At 38.4% G+C, this 18,894-nt stretch overlaps 1 protein-coding gene across 3 annotated transcripts in view; it reads right to left on the reverse strand.

Annotated features, from left to right (window-relative positions):
* Window positions 1-639: 639 nt before the first annotated feature.
* Window positions 640-18,894, reverse strand: part of dgkb (diacylglycerol kinase, beta) — a 71,003-nt gene continuing 52,748 nt past the window's right edge. For all 3 annotated transcript variants that reach the window (XM_017428592.3, XM_017428593.3, XM_017428591.3), the window contains 5 exons: window positions 15,426-15,516; window positions 14,271-14,466; window positions 6,439-6,559; window positions 6,245-6,305; window positions 640-3,399 (listed from right to left, as the gene is read on the reverse strand). In XM_017428592.3, coding sequence (XP_017284081.1) covers window positions 3,292-3,399; window positions 6,245-6,305; window positions 6,439-6,559; window positions 14,271-14,466; window positions 15,426-15,516 — 577 coding nt within the window. In that variant the 3' untranslated portion in view covers window positions 640-3,291. The remainder of the gene's footprint in view (window positions 3,400-6,244; window positions 6,306-6,438; window positions 6,560-14,270; window positions 14,467-15,425; window positions 15,517-18,894) is intronic.

Below are 18,894 nucleotides of genomic sequence, written 5' to 3' on the forward strand. Positions count from 1 at the left end.
AACCCAGTCAGTTTGAGGTAGTAGTAGCTGACAGTCATTCACAACACAAACTGACTGTGAGATTGTGGATAATGTTATTTTTAAGGTTTGACCGAATCGCCTACAACACTGTCATTTTATTTTAACATAAGATGATCTTAATCTAAAACTTTATCATGACAGGCGTCAGATGATGTACTGTACATTCCTTCAAGGCATGCTAGGCCTTCAATTTTATCTTATTTTTTATTTTAAACATATAAACTCTTACATCCTGCAGTGTCCTCATGTTTTCCTTTATCTGTCAGTTGCTGCAGACTTCACAAATCCAAGCTGATGGTGGCTAAATAAACAAAAACGTTTTAAAAACAGCTAAAGTTTTACTGTTTTCTTTTATTTGCTCTTAACTATTATTTGTTTTTTTTGCTATTTGCTGAGTCTTGGGCACCAAAAAAGGATTTATGTAATGCATTATGGTTTGGTTTAAAATCTTCTCACAGATTCTGAAATGTTGTGAAGTGATGCACCAACAGCTTTATACCATTTCTGCTGCACTAAAAACTGATGGTGGAAGGTGTAAAGGTGTAACAGCTAATTGTGAAATAGTTAATGCCCACTAAGCAGCACTGTAAGATTCTGTTTTTACAAATTCAAAGTCAGTCTGTCCAATTATTTAATTATAGTTTGCTGATTAGAAACATTTTCCCACAATGAGTTCATCTTTCTGTGGTTTTAGAAAAAAAAATGGAAAACTGCTTTTTTTTGTTCCTTTACATAAAAAGTAAGAGGAATACAAAATTTCACTTTCACTTTATGAACAACAAGATTCTTGGACATCAAATCACTTCATGAACAACAACGATGAAGAACAGTTCAAAAAAGTTCAGCTTGAGAACAACACCAGAACACTGCCCCAAACAACAAAACCCCCTTTTTTTTAATTGTTTCTTTTACTTTTCTCAGTCAATTCTGACAGGCATAACGTGTTTGTAAGCAAGCACAACATGGTGTGAGTTTCTTAGTGAGGCAGGAAGCAGAAAAATAAATCGTACTGTGTACAAAAATACAACCTCACTGTACAAATGCTGCACCGCACAAAGCCTAGAGATGGGAGACTCGGACCTTAATCTCCACAGGCGTATGGCAATTGTAAAGACTGAGACAGCAAATCCTACATTTAGTGTCAGAAAACATGCAGAAGTAACGCTTCTCTCCTAATGTGAATGGGTTTTGTCTTTGCTGAAAGTGAATGAGATGTATAAATACAGAAATGTGTTGTAATGCACTTAAAAAAACGTATTGTGCAACCCTTATGTGCACACACCAATCTGCTGATGTCAAACAGAGAAGCAGTAAATGTTTGCTCTCGTTTATGTTTTAGTAATGTCATGCACATTTCTATCCACAACTGGTAGCAAAAAGACTTTAGAGTCATTAAAGAATATCTTCTTGGTGGTGAGTACTATTTCTTAAATAAAAAAATACTGGTGATGCTGTGAACTCTCATGGTGATAGCCTGGATGTTTTTGCATTGTCAGAGCATATTTCTAATTTATGTTGTAGGTTTTTGGTGTCTCTGACTCAGAATTTGAATGTTGTGACCATCTGGTTCCTGCACTGACGGTTTATATTTGTGTGCACGATGCAAATGTGTACAAATGCTTCATGTTGAAGCCATTAATAAATATCAATAAACATGGCAACAAATCTGCGTTCAGAGGCAAAGTGCAAACGGAAAATCTGAAAGAGGCATTTTGTGTAAAAACACTTCCTGGCTCGCCACGTAGATGCTCCTCAGTGAACGATAGCCTACAGCTGAACTTTAATTCCTGCACTCTTAGGCCTTGTCCACACAGAAACACAGGTTTTCCTAAACTATACAACACAAAATACAGAAAGATTTGAGCACTGTAGGGTGATATATTTCAAGAAATAGTACTCATGACCACAAAGCCATGCTTCTGTGACTCTTGAATATCTTTGCTGCTAGTTGTGTTAAAAAAAATTAGCATAAAATAGAAACAGAAATAAAGAAGTGCTAATATTTACTGCTTTTTCTGATTGAAAACAGCAGCTGAGCTGGACTTATGTCCAAGTTGTCAAGTTTGGGTTTTGTTGGCACACGAGTGTAAGGATTGTGTAACTCATGTATTGGCAGGAGGAGACTCTGAAGTCATGTAAACTACTTTTCAGAGGTTAAATGTGTTAATTTCCCAGATTGCAATGACACACCTGAGTGCCATTAAAATGCCTCTCTAAAACTGTACTTATAGGCTGAGGCTGATTTTCAGTATTGATTTCTTAAATCAAACTATAAATTCTGTAAATTAAGCTGTACACTTGCAAGAGCTGTACAGGTAAATCCCTGTATATTTATCCATACAGTTGAAATACCAATGTACTGTACCGATATAAATGCACATAAAAAATATTTTGACATTTACTATTTCTAATTTAAAAGTACTACAACATCCTAATAAAATAAGGCCATCTGATTGATAAGGGATTATATGGTTGAAGCTGAAAACGTTGGTCAAAGAATTTCCATGAATATATCAGTTGGTCACTCATGCAACAAGTGTGCACATAATGGTAAACAGTCTGGAAATCTCCCGTGCAACATAAAACAAAGAGTGGCATGCACTTTTTTTTTAAATGAACAATCAATAATCATTTCCTAATTTTACCACTGAAAGAGCAGCATCACAGCCAACCAAAATGTGACGAGGATGACTCGCGAAGAAGAAAAGCGAATGATTCTCAGGCTTTGAAACCATTCATGAGTGAAGTGCAAAACGAAGGCTGAGCAAAGAAACACTGCCTTTTACTAAACACCTAAAAATCAGCTGCAAACTCCAAATATATCAGCCTCTTTCACTGTCCATCATGCAGCAGGGGTATGCAAATACAAAAAAACCAAAGCATAAATAGTAAAAAATGAATGAATAAATAAATAAATAGATAAATATATCATTGGTTGTTCCACATGACACAGAGCAAAACAGTGAAAATAAAAACAGACTAACAGAAAATAGATCAGAGGTGGACTTCCAGAAATAACTTGAATATTTTTGGAGCTAAACTACTCGCTGGAGATCAAAGTGTCGGTTCCAAATGCAGCTTATTTTGGATTCAACGAGGGCCTTTCAGTGACATCTTCATGCTGCAGGCAGCACAAACTGAAACTACAGTGTGCTACTGTTCGCTTGGCTACAAAACACACGTTAAAGTCTCAACCGGGCCAAGTCAGCAGCAGCTTTGCACACTGGTGTGTGCGACGGGACACAGGTGTCTGGTGGCGCGATGGTCGGTTCAGTCTTTGCCCTCGGTGCGGGTTCGTCTGAGGATCGAAGAGAAGAAGCTCCGACAGTGCGGCGGTCCCATCAGCATGGGAGCCTGGTTCTTGTGGACAATCTGAATCTGGAATTAGAGAAATTAAAGAAAGAGAAAGCAACATTGGTGAAAAAGGATTATGTTTTCTGGTCTGTGTTTAAAGACTGGCGGGGTTTAATTTATAGCAGCTGAAGATGACAAAGATATGAAAAAAATGCATAAATAACTTTTTAAAACTTTAAGTGAGAGAGACGACAATTTATGCAACAGTAATGTCACTGGTGAAAGTTTAAAACAACTTAAATAGAGAAAACCTTGCAAATAAAAGTGATTATTCTGTTTTTTTTTTGAAAGATCGTCACTACGTTCATCAATCACATTCCCCTTTCACTCAAAAATTTAAAAAATGAGTGATTACAATCATATAATGAAGTTTAGTCACAGTTCATTTCACCCAAGCTACACACAGGATTTTCATTCAGTAATGCATCAAAAACAAAAATTACCTCCCATATGGTTTCTTGTCAAATGGGCTCTGTTGGCTTATAAATGTATATCTGAGACTTTTTAATACAACAAACTTAGAGAATCCCGGGGGTTTATGACTGCAAACAAATGGGAGCATATTATGGTCAATTATGGCAAAGTTTTAGTTTTATAATCTAACAATATCTAGTTGATCAGCAGTGATGCCATTTTTTGAGTTTGTCAGATCCAAACCCATCGTTAAATTGTCACTTCAAGAGTCTGAATAATGAGGAGCTGCCATCTGCATTCAAAGGACCAACAGTCCCTTCAAAGGAAAGCTGCCATTTATTATACTTGCACTATGACTCTGTGGCAATTACCAGCTTTTGTGGACTTTCTGCCATCACTAAACACGAACTTAACATTTTCTGATACACCAAAGCGATAACCTTTTGAAAAAACAAAACAAACAAAAAACCTCTAATAAGAAACAGGGGAAAAGATCTAAAGGAGGACCTGAAATAAATTTGGTTGGAAAATTAAAAATGCAACATTATGCAATTTTATTTTACCACAAGAACACTGGTTATAAATTAATTTGTCATTTAGGAATAAAAACAATGTAATGTCAAATCCAAAATCATTGCAAAAGATCACTATTTTTTAAAGGTATTTTATCATAATCCCATGTGGAAATAATGCATCAGCTTAAATTTGTGGCAGGTATTTTTGATAGGTAGTGCTACATGTTGTATAAGGAGTCAAAATGCAAATGGAGTAATGGTGTAAATACATTTTGCATGCAGAGGAACTGAGATGCATTTGCATAGTCGTTGTTGTTATTAATTAGTGGAATGACATCCTGTTTGAGCTGAGATGTTTGTATTTAACAGGTTGATTCAAAGTCTGCTCTGACAAACTGCATGAATCACTTTCCTTAGAGTTAGGTGTTGTTAGACGCTAACTTGTTGTTCGAAGTTGAACCAACTTGCATTATTTTTGTTTTGTCATGCATTGTTGTTGTTTTTTTCTATCACAGGTCTAGTTTTCCAGTACCAGGTTGGACCCTCTCTGCCTTCAGAACTGCCTGAAATCTTCAGGACGTAGATTCAACTAGGTGTTTAAAATACTCAGACATTTTGGCCCTTACTGACATGTTAGCATCACACAACTGCTGCAGATGTGTCAGCTGCACATCCATGATGTAAATCTTTCACTACATCCCTCAGGCGATCGACTGGATTGAGATCTGGTCACTGCGGAGACCGCTGGAGTCCAGTGAACTGACACTCATCAAATCAGGCAATGTTTTTCCAATCTCTTATTGTCCAATTTAGGTGAGCCTGTGGAAACTGTAGCCTCCGTTTCCTGTTCGTAGCTGATAGGAGTGTCACCTGGTGTGGTCTTCTGCTGTTGTGGCTGTTCAGAGGTAGTATTTTGCATTCCTTGGTTGGAATGAATGGTAATCTGAGCTACTGTCTACCCAATCTTCTTTAAACTCTGACATCAACAAGGCGTTTTTGTCCACAAATCTGCTCCTCACTGGATATTTTCTCTTTTTCAAACCAGTGATTTAAATCACTCAAACAGATGAACCTAATAAAGTGGCCAATGAGTGTACAGTGCTGTTTTAAGTTCTCCAGGTTCTGTTTACTATTGTTCAATTTATGCAGAGTCGTACATTTCTTACCTGATATATACTTTACACTTTATATACAGCACTTTTTATGTTTTTATTCAGACACCAATACCTACCACTGGACCAAAGCATTTACATTTGTTTTTTTGCCTAGGTAATTCATTTGAGAAAATCAGCAGTGCATAATCTGCAGTGTCAGTCTAATTAAAGTACAAGACAACTATAACCTATAAAAACACGCAGTAAAAAGACAAACACCTTTTGGGCAACACGTTTATGCTATAAACGGTAAGAAAATCATATAACTTCAACCAAATCAGGTAATATTTTATCAGAAGGTACTGCAAAACAAAGGAAAACATTTAAATAAGGTATGTATGCCTGAAAGCCATGAAGTTTAGATTAGCTGTAATTAGACAGTGGAACTTTTATGGGAAGCTATACTTGAAATTTATAGATGTACAACATTGTCAGCATAAAAATGTTTTTTTTGATACTGCTTGCTTTGTACACTATACTATAAAGCAGTGGTTTCCAATCCTGGTCCTGGAGGGCCACCATCCTGCATGTTTTCCTTGTTCCCCTGCTCCAACACACCTGATTTGAATCAGTGTGTCATTAACAGGCTTCTGCAGAACATGAAGAGGTGATTTAACCATGAATCAGGTGTGTTGGAGCAGAGAAACAAGGAAAACATGCAGGATAGTGGCCCTGAGGACAAGGGTTGCCCACCCTGCTATAAAGTATAAGCATATAGCTCAATATGTTTGTGCTGACTGAATCCAGTGAGCTTGAACCACTTGTGGAGAGACAGTGATGACTTACAGTGCAGGGAGTCTGCATCCAGGGCTCCCCATCAATCTGCATTGGGAGGGATTTAGTGGTTCTGGAGGTGATAAACAAGAACATATGTTGCAGTAAAGCAACCAAACAAAACTAGTTTGAACCTGGTAACTTAATGCATGCTTCTCAAATGATTGGAAAGGGTGAATGTGTTTTGCAGACAGCTGTCCGCTGACCTGATGGTCACAGAGGAGCACTGAGCCAGACGCCTCCCGGCACTCTTCAGGCCGGTGTAGATCTGACCCATTTCCATGGCTCCTTCCAGCCCCACCACCTCCAGAAGCTGGTCAGACAGATCTGAGATCAAAAAGAAATAAAGATGCAGAAAGATCATTTAAGCTGCCATTCTGTAAATCCTTTGTTAAATCAAAGGTCTAGCATTCCTCGAAGGACAGAGTAAATGACAGTTGTAGCCATTTTGGTCAAACCCTGAAAATAACATAATTTGCAATATCATGTGATGTCATGCTCAAAGTATGTGTTGTAAATGACTCTCAGCTACTACTACACCAGATTTTACCTCAATATTTGCAAAATTGACTGAGTTTTGACCTTTTTTGCATCTTATAAAGTCAGTTGGCTGTGGAAGCCATATTGAATCAGGTTGATTCTAAAAGTTAATAAGTTGTAGATGTACATCCAATGATTATTTTATGAAAGTTTCATTCATTCACACATTCATACACTGATGGCGGTAAGCTACATTGTAGCCACAGTTGAATGAATGCTTTCCAAGAATTTTTGCTAAAATTATTTAACAAATTACAAAATATTTCCAGATAAGATTTCTCGGTTTTAACAATAAAAAAAATACACAGGGAGAGAGAAGACAAACCAGAGCTGGAAAAAATGTACTAAAAAAGTGGGGGAGTAAAAAAAAAGGTTGTGAAAAGACAATGTGCTGTTTTGTCACTTCAAACTTCTGCTCCTTAAACATTTAATATTTACTGTAAAAAAAAAAAGGAAACAAACAAAGCAGCAATTAATTAGACGGCGCCGGCAATGCAAAGCAATCTTGTGATAATATAATTATTAATTCGTCTTCTGTTTTTCAGCTACGAGCATTGATTTTGCCCCTGCTGGAAGCCCAGTGTCATGCAGGGCCCATATGTTTCAGCCGCCCGCTCTGCTTCCGACTTTCTTACGACTCATCCTTCCATGAGCAGAGAAGCTGCCGCCACGCTGCCGGGAGCGTTCAGACACTCATCGAAACCAAGACCCATTTTTAGGCACTTGTAGCGTGAGGGCGCGTCGGCTCACTGTCACTCCTGCTGGCTGTCCTGTTTAAGTTTCTGAAGGAGTGTCACAGGCGATGCTGCTGCTGCGGAGCTCTGGTGTCCAGCTGTCACCATGGTGATGGACATGTGTCTGCCCCTATCTAAGCTTTCCAGGGTCAGAGTGGAAGAAGTTGACCTCCTGGCTCTGGGCTTTAGAGCCGATCCTCCCTCTGTGACTTCTCATGTTGAGGCACACGGCTCACACACCCATGCTGACATGTATGACGAGCCGGATCACCACACTGATAGGAGTTCCTTGTTGCCCTGGGCTACAAAAATCCAGCATACCCTCGAGAGGTTAGGCATTTGGAAGTGTAGAGAGAGACATCTCAGTTGATTTTATGAAGCCAAAAGGACTCAGAGCAACAGCTGGATGTTGAAAAAACACAGAAAAGGATTTTTTACATCTTTTTTCTTGTTAAAACTTTCAGGTAACCTTGCATATTTTTTTAAAAACAGTATCAATTGATTATGAACTAGAAGCACTCAGAGTGCAAAAACTGTAGGATCCAAAACGTGATCTGGATCACCACCAGAATTTAATCACTTGTTTTTTTCTGACCACCCCAACATTTCCTCTTGCAAGTAATCTTGCAAACAGACAGACAGACAGCTTGGCAGATGGACACTACTAAAACCATAACCTCCTTGGTGGAGGTAATGAATAGAGACAGGTTTTTGTCTCCATTCAAGATCACTGTTTAATGAGCCATAGGTCAAACTAGATTAAATGACAAGTTTGTCTTTTTTTATCAGTTCACTGGCTTCCTGAACTGGAGTTAAAAGAGCGTCTTAAAGATGCTTTAAGTGAAGAAGGTCTTCCTACTCTAGCAGTCATGTAAAAAATAAAAATGGAGGCTGTGTTTGAATAGTCTATGGTTCTCAAAATGTACAAACTGGAGTGAATGAGAGTTAACCAATTTTCTACTTCAGAAGCACTAGTGAAATCTCTATAACATCAGTTTAATTTTATTCATATTATTGTGCAGTACATGTTTTTTTTTAATAAACATCTAACAAATAAGCATAATAGAGACATGCATGTGTAAATAAATGTTATTTTAGAGTACTGGAGACATATTAATTTTATTTTCTCAGCAGAAATTATCAACATTATGCTGTCCATCACCTCAGATTCAGGTGTGTATTCCAGGGTTTATTTATGAAGTATTGCTGCATTCAGGTAGTATTTAAAAAGCAAAAACACTGGGCTGTTCCCTGTTATGTCTTCTATAAAGTGACTATGATGTAGTGAGTCAGTGAACAAGTGAACGTTATAAACATAGGCTCATTGTCAGCATGAGAATAAGTGATATATTACCCAGTGAGGTTACCATGGAAACAATAATAAAACCTCACCTGGACATTATGAAAGCATGTTACCAACCACAGACAATGTATTTTACTTACATTAGCAGCGTGAATTGTTAAAAATGTGTCTTTAAACAAACAGACAAAGTCAAATAATAAATATCAAATTAAAGGCCTCGCTGCCCTTTAAAGCTGTGGTTCCCAAACTTTTCAGCTTCCGACCCATAAAATAATAGTGACAAAGGTGTGTGAGCCCATCTGTTGGCTGTTTAAACATCCAAAAATGCTAATAACTCTAATAAATAAGGACATAATGACAACACAAACAGACTTAACATCCATTATGCTATTTTTAAAATCAATTTATGGACTCGTATTTTTAAGTTTTTGTAACGATTATGGTGCAAACATAGCATAAAAACTAAGTTTTTTATTGTAAGTTGATATCTGGAGATTATCTAAGGACCCCAACTTGGTGTTGAGTGACCCACACTGGGGTCCCGATCCCAACTTTGGGAATCATTGCTTTAAAGAATGCATTTTCTTTTCATTTCTCCAAACTCAGGTAATTTAAAGAGTTATCTCAAACAGATAAAATTTTAATTGTTCAAAACCTTTCCTTTGAACCCAATTAAAAAAAGAATATGAACTATAGAATACAACCATTGCTGTTTTCAGCTTCACCCGTATTAATCAAAGAGGTACACAACGTCATAAACAATTCAAAATATTAGATTTGATCAAATGGGATTTCTTAGTGTATTTCCAAGATTTGCTCTGAGTCACCAAATTATTTTTCGTATTAAATGTTTAAATGAAATGCTAGAAACAAAAAGTGCACAGTGCTACAGTTATAAATAAAAACTTATTTGCTAAAGATAATCTTAGATGAAGGCAGAGTCACCTGTTCGTCACGCATTCGTCATCCCGTAGCCAAATATAATCACCTCTTACCTAACCTATAATGTGCCTCATTCAGGTGATGAATTCAGTAACTGACTCAGAGGGACACACACAGGCTGAAAAGGCAGAATGGACACATGAATGAACGTCCAAAGGTGACACAAAAGCGGCGCTGTAGCTTGAATCTCAGCTGTGCGTTCCAGTCAGAGTGTGTGCGATCAGAAACGGCGTTCTTGTCACTGTCAAACAGCCTGTCGAGGCCGCTGGCTGCTCTGACGCATGTGGAGCGATGGGCAGAGGGGGGGCAGTGACAGAGTGAACTCGGACCAGCGGCTGATCAGCTGAAGGTAAAACTAAGGAGGAATGGCGGGATGAGGAGGGAGGACGTGTGGATCCTCAGACGAAAGCTTCTCGAGGCTTGTCATGGGGGATCAGTCCTAAGCATCAGCCCCTCCACCCACACATGAACCCTCCCCTCCCTCCTACAAAACCTCAGTCCCATTCTAAATAATTCACTCTGCAGCCATTCCCTTCCACCTGAGGGGCTTGTCTCCTGGCGTCACCAGCAGGACGATTTAACAGCTCCCGAAAGGTCACGTTTATTTATTTATTTTTATCCCCTCTTCCCTCCTCAGCCACCCACCAATCCACGCACACACACACACACACACATTCACCAAATATAATCCCTGCCAGCAGTTTGATCTGTGGTTAGTGCTCGCCGGTGGCCCCCGTGGGCCGAGGCTCTTCTTTGTTTACCTATAAATACTCTGCTCTCTTGATCTGACAAGTTAGGCCGCTCTCCTCGAGGGCACCTTCCACAAGGGCATCTATTCTCACATATAAAGTACAAGTGGACACCCAACACATCAATACGCAGGCACAGACAGACTCAAATGAACACAGAAGCACCAGGGCGCAGCACAAATACACACTCTTCACTCACACTAAGAGCCTTCCCAAGTTAAAACTGCGTCCTCTTTTTTTTTTTTTTTACTCAAAACACAGAAAAGATTGATTTTTATTTAGGGATAAATGGAGTGTTCACTGTTACAAGGTTAGGCTTTGAACTGATCAACCTCACAGTCTCCTCTGCGCCACAGAAACACATTATGAATAAAGGAAGCATCTTAACATTTGCATGCTGTGTTATTATTTTAGGCTCGATGTGTATCCTTTCTGTTACTTCTCATTTCATTCAATGAGTTTTCTCCTCTTTTATTCCTGTGAATCAGTGGTTAATCTGAAATCTATCTGAGTTTTACAAACCTTGAAAGCACAACAACCCCACAGAAAACAAAATTGTACGATAAATGCATTCTTCTTTTTAGAATGGAGGTACAAGGCTTATTCAAAAAGTATGAACAAACCTTCATAGGCAGCTTCACAGAGCTCTGTTTATCCACGAGTTCTGTTCTGACCGGTGATGTCTCAGAAGCGATCACCAGCAGCCGTGTCTGGAGAGTCTCACTGACTCGTCGTGTTTGAAGCCTGACACTGATTGTAGAATCATTCAGACACACCAACTCAGCAGGAAACCTTCAGAATATTCTGTGCACCACCTGAGCAGGCTGCGGTTACATTGCTTTTGTATTTTGTTTCTATAAAATGTGTTTTAAAGTTTGATTCAATTCAAGAATCAGGCGATTTGAACTAAAACTATTTTTAAAAAGTGTCGGCATCCATTGAAAAAAAAAAAATGGTAGTCACATGGAATCCTCAACTTAGAATTGTCTCAAAACATTTCACAAACTGAGACATGATTCACTCATATACCCAAAAACTTAACTCCAAAATGATAGAAGAGTGTCAGGCTGCAACATCTCAACAGGGTGGGATAAGATGTGCTTCATTTTATTTCCATCTTTATGATCAGACACTTTGTTTAAGTGATGATAGAGCTTGATTAGTCTTTTGCAAATGTTGTACATTTTGCCACCAGTTGTCCCATAAAGTGTTTCCAAGAAACACAAAAACTTCAAACAGGACACCTGATTTAAGGGGATGCTGTTTAAGGAGATTGAATTCATTGTTTTTTACATTTGTACTTATTATCACGTAAGAAAAACAAGAATATAGATTCTCTCAAATTACTTTAAATCACTAAAACTTCTTTTCTGCTAAACAACTGACAAATCAGAGCATTATCGCTGATTATCGTTCCACAGCTGGGGTGGCTGTGGATCAGTGGTTAGAGCAGTCGTCCTCCAATAAGAGAGTTGGAGGTTTGATTCCTGGCAGCAGTCACTTGTTGAAATGTCCCTGGGAACGACACCGAACCCCTCATTCCCTCATCGATGTGTGCCCCATCGGTGTATGAATGGAGTTTAAAGCACTGATTAGTCTCCATAGAATGATTTATTCTTTGTAGAGATGTAGTAAATGAGGACACAGATTGTGTTGTAAAGCACTTTGAGTAGCTTGGTTGGCTGGAGAGGTGCTATACAAGTACAGAACATTTACCTACTGGATTGGAATATGACACTGTACACTTATGAGTCACAGCTGACCCCAGAAATAGCACGAATATGAGCGGGCTGAAAGTTCCCAACAGATATGCATATGTGGATCCAGAAAACTTGCCTTTAATATTAACATATTTTGACAAAACAGGTGGATTAAAATGCAAAAACACCCTTGGCAATGTAAAAATCCTTTGTTTGATGCACACTCAAAGTCTTGATAAAATTGGCCATTTTCTACATTTATATACCTTTTTTTAAGTTTTTGATGAGAGGATTTTGAAAAGTGCAGCATGCACCGTGGATTGTTAGAAGAAATGATTAGTTACGGCGTGTAGTTAACACCTGGATGACCACAATATGGTAGTTGTGGTTTTTCCAATTTTCCACCACAACCACAGCCATTGTTTATTTCTACCCGAGACAGAAACAAAAAAAGGCAACACTACTGAAGCTGCAAACATAAATGTACACCATCCCTATTTAACTTAATGCTAATGGTCACAATCAGATGGTTTAAGTAGATTTAACAATTCTGCACACTTTTTAACCAATTGTGAGAATATGTCACAGACTGAACCATTTCCATTTTAGAGCTATGTTGCTAACATGCCTAAAAATAAACAGACTATCCCAATCTGAAAGCATCAATGTACAAAACAGTAAAGGTAAACTGCACCTTTTCTCCAATTTTGAATACACATCTTTCTCAGCAGTTGGGTATTTTCTTCATAATGGTACAAAATATTTGAATATTAATAAAAAAGTTGCAATTTTCTAAATATTTATTGCACTTCCAAATAATGCCTCTTGGTGATTCAGTCCATTTCTCCTTCTACCGTAAAGTAGCTGACTCATTCTGTTTTGTTCATTCATATGTTCCTCTTGATGGGCTTCCTTTTGACGTAAATGGATTCGAGGGTATGCCCAACACCCCACTCAGTCCACTCCCATTAACAGAGCCTGTCCACCGCCGCCCACACAGACCATTAATACCCAAGTGACAGTTCCACACACTGACGTGATTTTACCTCTTCTTTGCAAACAAAACCTGCCAGCTGTGATTCACCTTGTCATGAGTAAAATATTCATGTGCTGGGGAAAAGTTTAGCTAAAAGTTTCATCTTTGGTCTGTATGATAGGAGCAAGGACACAGACTTTCTGCATCTGATGTTGGAAATAAAGTAACTTATATCATCATTGTCCTGCAGCACAAGATGTCATTGTAGCAGCTCTGGTTTTGAAAATGCAGCAAATGACTGAGCAGTTCTGACACCATGTGTATGCAGAGTTTTCAGACACTCCGTAAATCAGTGTTTCCCAAAATTTCAGATTCCAACCAACAAAATAACAACAAGAGAGACTACTGCTGGTTGAATTATACAAACTTCCTAAGAGCATAAAAAAGAGCAAAGTAAAGAGCCTTAACCTTAACTATTTTTCATCCACTTATACGTACTGTTCTTTTTTCTTGTGGCAAATAAAAGGAGACTACTTTTAGCAATGATTTTTTTATTAGTGTGAATGCTCTGTTGTTTTCCTGTTTTTTTATTTTTTGCAGACTAGATAATTCTGCATACTTTGTGCTTTTTGAGCTATCATATATTAAAACACTCAGCTCGTTCAGGAGATGGGTGCTATGAGTTTTATTTTTTAGAGCCTTTATACTGTTTTGATTGATCATCATTTACGAATTTTTTCCTCATAGGAAAACGCTGACATCTCTTTAGGTTTTTTCTCTTTGTTTAAAAAAGATAAAATTATAGTCCATGTTATATTTAGCTTCATTAACTTCTTATTTGAAATCCAATTATTAAGATTTTAATTTAATTTGTGAAACAGTTCTCCAGCTAAGATCAATGCCTTGAGCCAAAATCAAAAAGACTTAAAAGTCACCAGATTTCATATTCATAGGCCCAAGAGTCTGTATTTCCATCCCTAGAGTCGCCTAAAGAGATTATTTCTGTCTATTATTTTAGATTTGAGTTTGGATTAAGTTTGGATTTGTTCCAAGAGCTCTAAAACTACGTTTTATTACTGTGGCATTAAAGTTACCTTGCACTGCAAACATGAGCTCTTTGGGGTCGACCACTGGCGTCCTTTTCTCTTGGCTCTTTTTCCCTGCTTTTCGTTGGCCCCTCCTCTTCCTGCTCTCACCCCAGAGGTTGGAGCCGCCGTGCATGCTGGGAATGTTGAGAACTGCGATGCCTTCCAAAGAGATGGTGCTGAGGTCCAGAGTAACGCCATCACACTGTTAAAGAAAAGGAAAGAAGTTTCCTGTTATGTTAGTATTAGAGTAAATAACGAATGTTTTTATGATCTTGTGAGGCAGAATCTTGGATTTTTGCTTTAGATCAAGCTTCTCTTTATTTTAAAGATTTGACCAAAACTGTTGTAACGCCATCATTTCTCAACACAGGATTATCTTAATTTAAAACTCTGACATTAAAGGTAGCGGGCGATATACGATCTTTTAAGGAATGCTTGGCTTTTAAAATCTATAAGCATTCACGTTGGTCATTGTTATGAGTTATGAGTCATTCTCCAGTCATGGGTTATGTTATATGGTGAATTAGGATTTGATTCAAGTTTATTAAAAAAAATAAAAAAGTTCAAAGGAATGAGAGAAACCAATAACTAGTCACAACTCTGGTAACTCTTAACTCCACAGCTTTGTAAAAATGTGTTTCTCTAAAGAATGTGAGTTCCACCCTGCCTATATCTCCATACTTGCATCTTTCTCATATTGCAGCTCCTTATAGAGCGCTAATTGATGAAGACCTCTGCACTGTGCGGATAGCTCTATGAAGGTGGAAGATGAATCGTATCGACACCGGCTTCATTATCACTCAATATCACACGCAGTGGGGTCATGTTGGGCTAATTACCTGAGTGTTGAACTGTGGATCTATGAAAGGCGGGTAGGGAGTTGCAGAGGTAGCCTTCACACATCAACACTTTGTCTAAATCTGAAACTAGCATATTTATGGAACACGGAATGACCAGAATATTTCTCAGATGCACAATAATTTTCACCTTCAGGCTGGTATAATATTCTCAGTAATGCAGAGAACAAATGAGTTTTTCCACTCATAAGAGATTATAAAAGGATGAGATCTAAATGTATTTGCTGGAAAAAACATCATTTAGTCGTTGCTTTTGTTCTTTTTTTTCAGTATGGCTCTCTACAAACAGAATGGTTTGATTTACCTCCACCTCCAAGAAGTCATGGAGCTTCTTACATGTGGCCGAAAAGGTCTCCGAAGTGCCGAACTCAAAGTACCACAGCTTATTCTTTGTTCTAGAAGAAAGAAAAGACAACAGGAACTGCAAAGGGAGCAAGAAAAAAGGAAACATAGGTGTGTTTTCTTCACATCAAACTATAAAACTTTGTCTCTCATCTTCTATATGTTGAGCTTATACTGTATATATATATATATATATATATATATATATATATATATATATATATATATATATATATAAACACACAGGGTTGCTCCAAAACAGTTTGATTCTGACTTGAAGATTCATGCAATCCACAAATTTAAAAAACACACCTGGTCATTAATCTAAAAGACACATAATGTGTTTCATTAATTACATTTTGAGTCATAATGATAAATCTAAAGGCAGTTAAGGAGGTTTCTGGGGGAGCACACATTAAAGCAGAGGGAGGAGCGTCAGGGGGAGGAGCGTCAGAGGGTAATCTACCTGCCCCCGCAATTAACTAAGGACTGGGGTGCTGCTCCCCGGGTTTCCTGCAGCACACACGCCCAGTCACTGATGCTGATGATCAGTGACCTCATAGGGGTGAGTCACCATCTGTCTGCACACTGCCACACTACATTAGGTTCCTGTGACAACACCGGTCTTATATTAGAGAACTTTGATTTTTTTTAAATCTTCTTGTTATATATGAATTTATTTTAAACGGGCCTGTGTCAGCTCATTCATCCATCCATTTCCTATCATCCCTTGATTCTGTGCAGGGTCACAGGGAGCTGGTGCCTGTCTCCAGTGCTCACTGGGTGAAAGGCAGGGTACACCTTGGACAGGTCAACCAGTCCATCACAGGACCATATAGAGACAATCAAGACAGACAAGTCCACACAGAAAGGGTCCAGCTGGGACTCAAACATTCATCCTGCAGGGCAGCGGAGTTAACCAACTACAAATTCAGAGTTTAGAAACAAAAATAAAATTGTGTTGCATTGACAAAAAGGTGTGTTTTAGTCAAACATCTTTATAAAATACAGTTATAGTATTTTGTTGTTGTTAGATTAAAGCTAAAAGCAAATGCATTTAACCAACAAAGCTTTTATCAAGACATGAACACTTTACTGCAGATCACCTGCACACATTTAGGCCTTTATGGTACATTAAAACCTTGAACCTCCAATCAGGATTGGGAAGCTTCCTGTAGGCTGATTCCAGTCCAAGTTTTAAGTTCCACCAGCTCCAAGTAAACAAATGGACCATTTGCCTTGGTAAAATTAAAAAAGTAAAATAAAATAAGATAAAAATCATCTCAGTTCATGGCCATGGTTTCGACCAGAAAAAGGCAGAATGCACCCTTCAGGATGAGGAGTTCAAGTACCTCAAAGTCTTGTTCACCAGTAATGGCAGAATGAAGCAGGAGGTGGACTGACAGATTGAGGCCTTCCCCTCAGAAATGAGGGAGCTCCTTTGGTCTGTCAGGGAGAAGAAAGAGCTGAGCTAAAAGGCAAAGCTCTCAATCTACTGGTATATCTACGTTCCAACCCTCACCTATGGTCATGAGGTGTGGATCATGATCAAAATTTAAAAAATCCTGGATACAAGCGACTGAAAGGAGATTGTTCCTTAGAGTGACCAGGCTCTTAGAGATGCAGTGAGGAGCAGTAAAGCTGCTGTTCCTCAGCATTGAAAGGGATCAGTTGAGGTAGTTAAGACATCTGATTAGGAGGGCTCCTGGGTGCCTCCTTCTGGAGGTTTTTTAAATACAACCTGCTGGGAGGAGAACCCGAGGCAAACCCTGAGCTCCCTGGACGGATGTATATCCTCTCTGACCTGGGAATGCCTTGGTATTCCTCAGGAGGAGAAACTATCTCTGGGGAGAGCGATGTCCGGGTGCTCCTCATGGACATGTTGCTTCCATGACCTGACCGCAGATAAGCAGCAGAAAACGGATGGATGGATGATGGAACTGAAATTTATTGCAGCTGCAGATTTGACAACAGGATTTGTTGAGTTTTGTGAGCGTAGCCTAAACTTAAGATATCTAACAGTTTGTGCGATTTACGGGAAGTTTGTTGTTTTGATGTTGGGCCCAGATGTTTCTGCAGTGAATCTTCACACATGAAGGTCACAACAGCAGATTCTATGTTGGAACGGGACAGAAGGGGCAATTATTTATGTCAATAACCATACCTTATTGTAGGCTGGATATTTTTCAGTTTTATTTTAGGTAATCAATGTGTTTTTATTGATGCAAAGCTGATTTGTGTTAGCTGCCTTTTACACACAGATTATAACAGATAAAGTTTGATTTTTCTTATATTTTTTTCTTTACAAAACACACAACAGCGCACAATCCATCTTGAAGATAAAAGGCAACAGAAAACCTACAACAGTGCTGACACACAGAACTGAATCGAGTAAAAAATGGCTCTCTCTTAGTTGAAATCAAAGCCCTACAAGAGGAACGTATTAGTATAAGCAGAGTAACAATCACTGAATTATTGATTTCCTCATTAGGACTTTTGTCAGGACCATTTAGCCACTTTATAAATGAGCTTTCATTAGTACTAGCAAGGTAGCCCAGCTCACGGTTGATTTATAACATGCAACACGGTCAATAGCAGGGAGATGGGGGTAAACAGAGGGGGTTAAAAGAAAGAGGATGATGACGATGATGATCATCAGCACAAGCCTCTAATCTCTGCAATCAACTTGGAAAACCAACAGAAGATGTGAAATCAGCTCTGAGTAAGTTTGCAAATAAACAAATAAAGGTGGCTACTCTGAGAAACATATTCAAAGCTTGTGGCTCATGATGAGGGGAGAGATGGATTCATTACAAGCAGAGTTTTGCTTCCTTCCAACCTCAACCTGCTGCTTTTTAGAAGCTAATATTGATTTGATTTTGGCCCATTTGAGATTTTCCAATAACTTAGAGCTCTCTAGGTTTGAGGCAGCAGCAGCCAAAAGATGAAGAATCTATGGCTAAATATCATAAAATAAATGAGAATGCATCATTAGCCAACATGCTAGGTCAATAATCTTAAATTTAAAAGGTGTTATGATGCCTAAACCAAACAAGTCAGTTGCTTAAATTTTATCACAGAATAAAAACAAACTAAACCAGATGTTAACTAACGTTAATGCAAGATTTCAGGATGAAAATTACAGGACAACAAAATATTCTGATGCCATGTAATCTACCTCCTAATCCAGATGGTTTATAAATGTGGATTTGGAATCAGAATTTGCAGCAAGAAAGTTACAACACTGTTGTCAAAATCAGGGGTGGAAATTAAACATTCAAATTTTTTTACCAGCCACTCAAATATTTTACCAGCCACTATTTTTTGTTGTGACAAAAAGTAATTTCATATGATGATGATGATGGAGGTGGGTGGAAGCAGTTGTGCTGCCCTACAAGCTGAACAACACCTCTTTCTGGACACTGCATGGA

Source organism: Kryptolebias marmoratus, linkage group LG16, assembly GCF_001649575.2.
Source record: "Kryptolebias marmoratus isolate JLee-2015 linkage group LG16, ASM164957v2, whole genome shotgun sequence".
NCBI lineage: Eukaryota > Metazoa > Chordata > Actinopteri > Cyprinodontiformes > Rivulidae > Kryptolebias > Kryptolebias marmoratus.